The sequence below is a fragment of the Tupaia chinensis genome, unplaced genomic scaffold (assembly GCF_000334495.1).
Source record: "Tupaia chinensis unplaced genomic scaffold, TupChi_1.0 Scaffold000532_1, whole genome shotgun sequence".
NCBI classification, from domain to species: Eukaryota; Metazoa; Chordata; class Mammalia; order Scandentia; family Tupaiidae; genus Tupaia; species Tupaia belangeri.
In genome coordinates this window covers 7,058,511-7,069,372 of record NW_006160045.1, presented here as the reverse complement: position 1 = coordinate 7,069,372, position 10,862 = coordinate 7,058,511, and the positions used below count along the sequence as shown (strand labels likewise).

Sequence of the window (10,862 nt, the reverse complement as noted above, 5' to 3'; positions counted from 1 at the left end):
TCCAGAATGAATTAATACTTTTGAGTATTCTATTCATTTTGTAATGTCCAACTTTTACCAGAAATAGACTTCACCTATTTTCACAAATTTTAAAAAATTCATAAGGCTCTGTCATATATTTTTTGAAATCTGAATTCACTTTAATTTGCGGTCAATTGTACAAATAATGTTAACTTTTCAAACTTACCAGCTACTGGTATATGTAAAACCAACAAATGGCAGATGGTGACCAGAAAATGCAGTATGTGTTGGTGGGGGCATCGTTTCCTAAAGAGGAAAAAAATCTGTTAAGAAACAGATAGCTGTGACCCTAGAGGCCCTAGAGTTGGGCTATACATATTAGCTGCCTATACGAAATACGTGACCTTCACTCTAGAAACACTGATCTGTTTGGTACAGATGTTTAGTGATAATAAAATTTAGACTATGAACTCTGTAAAATTCTCATAAAATGAAAATAATGATTAAAAGTCTGACTTGAGGGGCCAGCAGATGTGTGCTACACTCCCACATCTCAAGAGGAGAATAGAGGGCAAGGGACTGTGGTGTGGCCATTCTGCCCAAGAGGTGATTTCTCATTCTCTCTCTCTCTCTCTCTCCAGTGAGTACATGTGCCCTATGGCAAAACCTAAAAAAAAAAAAAAAAGTCTGACTGATATTGAGAGTGCAGTCATTATTCATATATTCTGTATTTGCTAATTTGTCAAGAAACAAAAATCTGTAAATGTAAAATCCATATTTGTGGTTCCTTTGCAATCATTTACAGACATGTGCAGATCAGGGAAAATTTGAGTACCCTATATTCATATTCACTGTTCAGGCTGGACAAGAGATGCTCCGCCTTCCTGTTTAAAGCTATCATATTTTAAGTAAGTGTCCTTTACAGCATCAGTTTAGTGCCTTTGCAGAAGATTTCACTGTTTAAAATGGACCCAGAGCATAGCACTAAAGCACTGTCTAGTGTTTGTTTCAAAGTGCAAATACGCTGTGATGTGCCTTTATGGAAAAAACAACATGTATTAGTTAAGTTTGTTAACTATATATTCTATTTGTTTTTATATATTCAATCACTGTATATCATAGCAGCATGCAAAATGAATTTTCCCTCTAGAAATACACTGCATATTATCATAGTTAGCTAAGTTTTGTGAGGCATGAGTTACAACACTGTTGGATGTAAGTTCAATGTTAACGAATCAACCGTATCAGGTGTCTTTAAATGGATACTCACATAAAACAAAATTATGCACTGAGTAGTTGATAAAAATGTTGCAACTAGAGATGCTTATAGGATCCCAATCCTGCATTTCCTCAGAGAAATGGTTCAATATCAACTGATAGAGTGTTCATGGCAATTTTTAAAACTTAACTACCACAAACAGAATCAAATGTACTATGTATTTAATTTGGACACCACTTATGACATAATTATACTTGCTTTGTGACCGAGAGTCTAACTAAGACTGACCCTTAGACTACTTTCCACTCTTCTGGAAAGCATGGCAGATGCACGGCAGAAAGGGGAGGGTCTGGTTTTACAGATTCATGTCACCCATGTTACCCACAGAGAACAGGATAGAGTTTTGTTTTTTGTTTTTTTTTCTTCAGAGAGATTTTGCCATAGGGTGCATGTGCTCGCCAGAGAGATAAAGACACAGAAAGTGAGAAATCACCTCCAAGGGGGTCAGCCACACTGCAATCCTTTCTTCTTCATTCTCCTCTTGGGATTTTGAGCATACAAGAACACATGCCTGGTGTGAATTTCAAGGCCCCAGTCCAGCATTAACCACAGTTGGCCAAGTGGAAGTCCAGCACTTTAACCACTATAGCACCTACTGACCCATGCAATCATTTTTTTTTAAAGCATTTAGTTTGTTCTCTTCTCAGGAAAATTAATGGCATAACTTATCTAAGAAGCAAATTGTTTTTGAATTTTAATTTTGTTTTTAGTCATGAATAACCATGTTCATCTCAATTAACTGTAATTTCTTGATTTATGATAAACTATATATTAGAATCCATGGTAATTGTTTGAATAACAAATGATAAAGTGGTCCTAACAAATTTGTGGTACTTGTAAAAAAATTACTTCATAACCATATAAAAAACAAACATACAGACTGAACATCTTCACAATGTCATACTTACAGAATTTTTTAAACAATCATCATCCACATCAAAATTTGATGTATCTGTTGGGCTACTGACTTCTGGAATATAAGGTGCTTCACAGTTCCGAATATTATCCCAATCAATTCCATTGAAAAATGGGTGTTTCTTAAAGTCATCTATTCCATTTTGACCAAGTCGATGTTCTCTGCTACAAATGAGCCTTCGAATAAGATCCTTAGCATTTTCAGAAACATCAGTCACTTGGGCTGGAAACTGAAACCTCTCCTAAACAGATAATAATTGAAAAATAATGTAAATTATATATAACTTACAAAATAGGTTGATGAACATATTTATTTTCTTTAAAATACATTTTCTTTTAAAAATAACTAATAAATGTATTCTGGTATAAAGTACTGGCCCTAAGAGAGATACAAGGTGTTATGAGAAAGATCATTTTCCTAAAAAAAATTTTAATTCTATAAATGAATTAGTCATACATGAAAAAAGAATAAATTAAATGGTAAAATACCTTAAATTGCTATTACAATGAAGAGGAACTGGTTAAAAGTGGTAGAATTTGACTCTTTACATAAAGCATAGATGGTTAGTAATATTCATATGGTATATACTAGTAATTAGGTAACAATAAACATTTTTAAAGAATGTAATATGTACTGGACGCCATCTGAAGTGCCTTATTCATTTAACTCATTAATTCTCACAACAATCATCTCAGGTAAATACTACCAGTATGCTAATTTTATAGAGAAGGAAACAAAGACACAGAATTCACATAATTTTATCAACTTCTAAATGGCAGTACTGGGTTTGAACTAAGGCTGACTCCAGAATATATGCAGCTGTTAAATACCATGTTATATTCCAATCATTTCTTTCTTAATTGTTGTACATGCCATTTATAATCTTGTAGCTATTTCCTGTCTTTCAGCCCTTCATAAGTAGAGTATTATCTTTGCAACCAGGTAGAAGAGCATAAACCCTATGAAACTGATTTATATGTGCGTTAGGCAACTAATCATAATTGTGTCATCATAACTGCATTTTTAAAAATAATAATTAAAAAGAATAGATTATCTCTCCCTTTTATGAGTTTAATAGCCTAACCTAATAGGTTACTGTGACTGTTCAGTCTTCTGAGACTGATCAATCGAACCCTTTCCTATTCTTGTTATGGATGACCTATTTCTAGTTCACTTAGTACTAAATGAATTAAAGTTTTATTAATTCATTCCTGTTGTACATCTGAATTGTTTCCAATGTATTGTGATCATAATAATATTGGAAGGGGTATCCTTGTATTTACATTTTTATTCTACTGAATATTTCCATAGGATATATTCCTTGAACTAAAGTTGTTCATTGAGAAGTATTAACCATTTTTTTTTAAGGCTATAGGGGTATACTTTCGAACCTGACAAAATGGTTATACCAATTTATATTCCTATCAATAATGTTTTAGATTGCTCATTTCACTGTATTATTTACAGTACAAAGTATTAATACTTTGATCTTTGTCAATCTGACAAGAAAAACAAACTATTTCATTTTTACTTTAATTTGCATGTTCCATTTATTACTACTAAGGCTGAGAATTTTCTTTACATGCAGTCTAGTCATGATTACTTGTATACTCATATTATGTAAAGATATAAATTATCTGCTTATGACCTTTGTTATTCAGTCTCTCACTTTCTAGCATCTCTAATACAACACAGGAAAATTAGAATTACTTATTTTATGTGCAATTTATGCATTTTAATTATTCATATTTGCCCTATCCCCTACCAGTATAGTTATATGATTATCATTGCTTTTAGAAAAACTTTCTCTTAAAATATCACATTAATTTATTATATGTGCTATTTACCATATTAATTTGAAAAAAAATACACTAACTTTGTGATTCATGATTTTTCCATATGTCTCCACCAGAGATTCTGCATAAAATGGTGTTTCTCCATAGAGCATTTCATACATACAGACCCCCAAAGACCACCAGTCACACTCAGGTCCGTATCTGCCTTTCCCATCTTCCATGGCTTGAAGGATTTCAGGAGAGATATAATCTGGAGTTCCAACAGCCACTGAGGACTGGACCTGAAGAAGTTCATATGTGTATTAATCTACTGTAATGTATAAGAAACTAAATAATAATCTTAAATTAAAAATAATTACACTTTACAGACACAACAGAAATTATCTCATGACAATTACATCTTTATCATTACCTGAATTCAGTGTGTTTACGTATATAAGTTAAATGTTACACAATCTCCACATTAATAGTTTTCCAGATTCATAACACTATAGAACCTTTATAATAATGGTTACTTAATTGACTACATTCAGGAAACAATATGATTTGAACCACTACAGCTATTAGCAACAAACTGAATATTTGGTTTAGAACATTTGTATTATTGATATGTATCTGTTTAAACTGTAACATTTTTTTTAAAAAATGGAACTGTAAAAATATTACAATTAGGTTAAGGGAAAAAATGAGTCTTGAAATTTATTTATTTAAGTCAATACTCATGAGTAACCTGGAGAATATTAAAACTCTTTAATGAAACCTAAGAAAGTAAATGTCAGCAATGTACAGCAAACTATTGATATGTATTAATTTTTTTAAAAGTTGGAAAGGGAGAAAAGTATATCCTTCAAAAAATAAAGCCCAAATAATAAAGCCCTAAAGTTGACCTTATAATTGTAGCAGATTAGATCTAAATTGGAAGGTGAGCAGCTTAAAAGAAAAAAGGAATCCTAAGTACCTATGTTGTAGGTTCTATAGGATAAAGAATATTAAGCTCTATTTTTGTTTTAAACAAACGTCTAAGAAAATAAACATTCTAAAGATAGAATAGTTAATATCCTGGATTTTCTAGACTAAATTATACTTATTAATAATTAGGATAGACTTTCCTTTGGCAATACTGAGATAAATTTATCTGGAAATGTGCACCAACTCCATGGCTTAGTGGTTAAGGTAGTTGTATCCCAAATGGTTGACTGTAGTTGAAATCTCAGACCAGTTGCTTAAAAAACATGCCACCTAAGTGTGCACACATGGTCACATGCCCCAACTCCAAATGAATGGAGATATTTACATGCTCCAAACTCTTAACAAGATGAAAAAATGAAGAAGGGATTCCAGTGTAACTAAGACCCATTGGAGGTTGTTTTCTCTCTCTGCTTCTCCCTAACTCTCCATCTCTCTCCAGTGAGCACAGGTGCCTGGTGACAAAACAAACAAAAAATAAAAACAAAAAAGTAACTTGAAAACTCTTCCATTACAAACTCTTAAAAACCCTAGATAAGGGAAAAGCAGTTGGCGTAATGGCTATGTTGCTGGACTCCTGTGTAGTCAACCACGGTTCGAGTCCCAGACCCTGTGGCTTAAACTCACACTGGGCACATGTGCGTGCCCAAGATCCCAGAAGGAGAATGGAGGAAAAGAAATTGTGGCATGGCCATCCCCCCTGGTGGGTGATTTCTCGCTTTCTGTCTCTCTGTCTCTTTCTGTCTTTCTGGAAAGCACACACATCCTATAGCAAAAACCTCTCAAAAAATAAATAAATAAAATATAACAACTGTTTAATAAACACATAAAAGAACAAATTAAAGAAGAGAAATTCTTAGGAGCTAGTAATCAAAGAATGGTAGAAAAACAAAATGATAAGCATTAGAGCTGAGGTGGGAGTAGCCAAATTGTTGGCTTTCATTTTCTAGGTACTGGAACTTAACATACACAAGTGAGCAAAAGGAAAGACTCTGAGCTTACATGAAGTGGGGAGTTTGAAGAGAGAGACTGCCTTATAAATCCTCTGCTCTAAAGTGTATATTATAAGTGAAACAACATGGAAAAAAAAATCTGCATGTAGCAGAGAAAGACATTTTATCTGTCTTGACTTGTGGCTGTTGTGTGAAAAAATTTCCTCCTGTAGAAACTCTTAATGTTTGGCCATACAATGCCAATGTTTGGGATTCTAATTTACACTGCTTCTGTGGTCCAGGTATTCTCAAGTCAAGAAACCAGCATACATATTGGCCGCATGTGAGCTGCCTCTAAAAAGGAAAATAAATTCAAAACTACCCCGGAGGGCACATGCTCAAATTTGGCCTCATATTATGCTCACACATAAAATTTCATCAAGTATAAGCTCACAATCAAATAAAATAAACCAAATGAGAAAACTGTCTATTACAAGTAAACAGTCCAAAGTCCCAATAAGCAAGACACTTAGACTCATAATAAATATCAGATTTACTCTATGAAATAAGTATGTTAAAAATTACTGAAGACAAAAAAAAATGAGGAAAAGATTTAAAATAATACCAAACAGAAGCCCTGAAATTGGTCACTGAAATAAAAATAATATAGTGAACAGGTAAACAGTAAATTAGATACACTGAAGAAAAGAATAAACCTGAAAAAGAGTTAAAGAAATTAATTACAATCCATTAGGAAGAGTTAAAAAGATGGAAAATATAGAAGAATGACTAAGAGATATGCATACTAAAAAGAGCAAATTCAGCAGTATATTCAAGAGAATGAGAGTAAAGAGAGAATAGAGGAAAGCAATATTTAAAGAGACAGCTTAAATTTTTCAAGAATGTTATGACTTGAATTCTGAGAAGATAATGAAAACCAGATCCATTTATATAAACATTGTAGTTAAACTACGGAATATCAAAGGAAAGCAAATTTTAAAAACATTAATGAATAAAGAGATTATATACCAAGGAAAAACAGACTGACAGCTAAATTATTAATAGTAACGATAGCAGTCTGAGAAAATGGAACTGTACCTTCAAAGTGATGAGACAAAGTATTAATAGCTGTCAACATAATATCCCCTACTACCCACATTATGGTATAAGAAACATTTTCATACAAAGACCAAACTAGCACTTAAAGATCTTTTCAATAAACAGAAGTACTAAAGGCTAAGCTTCCAAAAAGAAAAAAGAAAAAAAGAAACAAACCAACAATGTATGTATGTATCTCCCAGATGGAAGAATACTAGATGCAATTATAAACAAAGACATTAGTAAATTTTAGCATACATCTAAATGGTTATTAATTGGCTAACATAATGATGTAGAAGAACAAGAAGACAACGAGGAGAAGGAAGAGAAAATGGAGGAGGAAGGTGGGGGGGGAACTACTTTAGGGTTGAAAAATAAGTTGATATCCCCTAAATATATACAACTATAATTTGTCAATTTACCATTTTAAATAAATTTTTTAAAAAGCTATTCATTTTATTCCACTAAGAAAAAAAAAAAAGTAAGTTCATTGCTATGAAGATAGTACCATTAACTGTTCAGATCCTTGCCTTCACTATGTTTCAGTAATATACTCATAAGTTGAACTGCTGAATCAAATGATAATTTTAATTTTTAATTTTTTTAAGAACTAGTCTATTTTATATTTCCACCAATAGTGCCTACAGGTTTCAATTTTTTCATATCCTCAATAGCATTTGTATTTTCTGTCATTTTGATAGTAGCCATCTTACTATTAAAGGTGTGCGGTGGGATCTCATTATGATTATGATTTGCATTTCTCTAATGATTAGTGAGGTTGAGTATCTCTTCATGTGTTTATTGGCCTGTTATACATCTTCTTTGGAAACACGCCTATTCAAGTCCCTTAATTTTGTAATGGGGTCATTTGTTTTCTGTTGTTGACATATAAGAGGAGTTCGTTCTTTCTTTCTTTATTTCTTTTCTTTTTTTTTTTTTTTTTTTGAGAGATTTTTGCTATAGGGCACGTGCGCTCGCCAGAAAGACAGAGAGAGACAAAGAGACAGAAAGCAAGAAATCACTCCCCAAGGGGGATGGCCACGCTGCAATCCCTTCTCCTCCATTCTCTCTCCTCTCGGGATCTTGGGCACGCATGCACACGCACTCGGCATGAGTTTAAGCCACCGGGTCTGGGGCTGGAACCATGGTCAGCTACATGGGAGTTCAACGACATAGCCATTATGCTAACTGCTGGTCCCATAGGAAGAGTTCTTTCTTTATGCTGGACATTAATCAGACATATGATTTGCAAAATTTTCTCCCATTCCTTATGATATCTTTTTACTCAGTTGATTATGCCCTCTGATGCAGAGTTTTTAAAGGAAATACAGCCCTCTTTATCTATTTTTCTTTTTACTTGCCTGTGGTTTTGTATCATACCCAAGAAATCACTGCCTAATCCAATGTCACAAAGCTTGTCCCTTAAGCTCTCTTCTGAGATTTTTTTCCACAGATTTTGCTATAGATGTACACTCACCAGACAGAGAGAAAGCAAGAACTCACTCCCCAGGGAGGATGGCCATGCCCCAGTCCCTTCTCCTTCATTCTCTTCCTGAGATTTTGGGCACACATGCACACATGCTCGGTATGAGTTTCGAGCTGCTGGGTCCAGGACACAAACCATAGTTGGCCATGTGGGAGTGGAGCACTTAACCACTACACCACCTGCCGGCCCCCTCTTCAGAGAATTTTATAGTTTTAGTTCTTATATTTAAGACTTTCATCCATTTTTAGTTAAATTTTTTATATGGTATAAGGTAAATCAAGTTTCTTGTTCTGACTGGCAATGTAGTAAAAAACTAACTGAACGTTAGGTAAATTATAAAGGTTTAAAAAGTTAAAAAAAAAAAAAACATTAAAATATTTAAGGAGCCAGACAGTAATACATTGGTACTACAACTGAATCCACAAGGCAGGGTTCCAGATTTGCATCCCGGAACCTCCCTGTACACACCAGGGGCACACATGTATACCTGCCCATGATCTAGGCTGGCAGAGAGGGGGTGGATCATAGTGTGAAGACCTTACTGAGAGTGTCTGTCTCTGTCTATCCCCTCACTCTCTCAAGGAATAAAGAAACTTAAAATGTAACATCAAAATATTGAAAATAAAAATGTATACTTTACAATAAGTACAGAAAAAGAAATAAAACTAAGTTTGATTAAACCAATAGAAGGCAAGAATGAAGGGGGAACACATGCATGCAAACAAGCAAAACCTAAGCAGCAGAAGACAAGACACCAGAAATACATTAATAATCATAAATTTCATAAATGGATTAAATCCACCTATTAAAAGACAAGAGTTGTTGTACTAGAAAACAGGCAAAACTAAAATAAATAAATGGACAAAAGTTAAGCAATAGGTGTTTATAAGGGATAAAAAGCAAATTTTAAAACATAAAGCCATAGAAGGGTAAAAAGTAAAGGGATAGAAAAGATATATCAGGCATAGATTAATCAAAGGAAACGTAAGGTAATATCATAATATCAGCACAGTAATATTAAAAGAGATACAAGCCCAAAAACACATTAAGTTTTTTTTTTTGAGATTCACTAACATAACTGTAAAAGAAAATATAAAGGAAAAAACTGCAATTCTAAATAATATGTACCTAATAATTTAACTACAAAAGAACTGTGCAAAACATTGATTATTACAAGGAAAAATTAATAAACTCACTGGTATAATAAGGATTTCAAACAATGAATAATGGATCAGAAAATAAAGTTGTTAAGAATATTAAAAATTTGGCAAAATTAAAAACTTTAAACTTATGGACATATACAGAAAACTGTACCCAAATGTTGGGGAAAAAACTGTATTACTTTCAAACAAACATGAAACATACAAAAATTGGCTTATTACATAATCACAAGGCAAATTTCAACAAAGTTGGAAAACTGAGATTTAATATTCTCATTATGTAGTAAGTAACCAAGTAAATAAATTAATATAAACTATGGATATTAAAAAGCATATCTCTAATTAATGGTCCACAGAAGAATTCTAACTTCAGTCGAAAAATAATTAAAATTGAACAACAGTAAAATGCTATGTATTGAAACTTTGTGAAAGAAAAAAGAAACACAAATAAAGAACACTAGGAATGTAAGGGGGGGAAAGTTTTATTTTTAATTACTGTACATCTTGGGACCAGCAGTTGGTATAATAGCTATATCGCTGAACTCCCATGTAGCCGACTGCGGTTCGAGTCCCAGATCCAGTGGCTTAAACTCACGCCAGGCGCATGTGCACGCCAGGCGCATGTGCACGCGCACGCATGTGTGTGTGTGTGTGCCCAAGATCCCAAGAGGAGAATGGAGGAGAAGAGACTGCAGCGTGGCCATGCCCCCCCCGGGGTGATTTCTCGCTTTCTGTCTCTCTGTCTCTCCCTGTCTCTCCGGTGAGTGCATGTGCCCTGTAGCAAAAACCTCTTTTTAAAATAAAAGAAAAATTGGGACCAGCAGATGGTATAATGGTTACGTCACTGGACTCCCATGTATTCAACTGCAGTTCAAGTCCCATATCTAGCAGCTTAAAACTCACACCGAGCACGTGTGTATGCATGTCTAAAATCCCAAGTGGAGAATGGAGGAGACAGGATTGTAGTGTCCCCGGGGATTAATGCTTTCTGTCTGTCTCTCTCCTTGTCTCTCCAGCAACACACATGCCAAAAGAAAAAAAAACTCTTTAAAAAAACTAAAATTTAAAAAAAGAAAAATAGCAAGATTGCTAAAGTCAAGAATAATATGTAAAATCAGTCATTGTACCGAAAAAGAGCAACAAGCTATTGAATTTCAAATTAAAGCAAGTATCAATGGAATAACCATAAATATTCTGTTGTCAGCAGCCATAAAAGAAAAGCTAAAACAACTGAGAGACACATTACATTCATGAATGGGAAGATCCTA

General features: G+C 33.7%; 1 protein-coding gene across 8 annotated transcripts in view; it reads right to left on the bottom strand.

The window, feature by feature from the left end:
• Positions 1–10,862, bottom strand: part of CDC42BPA (CDC42 binding protein kinase alpha) — a 280,345-nt gene that overhangs the window by 142,340 nt on the left and 127,143 nt on the right. For all 8 annotated transcript variants that reach the window (XM_014591108.1, XM_027775224.1, XM_027775225.1 and 5 more), the window contains exons 7-9: positions 4,033–4,233; positions 2,149–2,397; positions 188–267 (exon numbers count right to left, since the gene is read on the bottom strand). In XM_014591108.1, the coding sequence (XP_014446594.1) occupies positions 188–267; positions 2,149–2,397; positions 4,033–4,233 (530 nt within the window). The remainder of the gene's footprint in view (positions 1–187; positions 268–2,148; positions 2,398–4,032; positions 4,234–10,862) is intronic.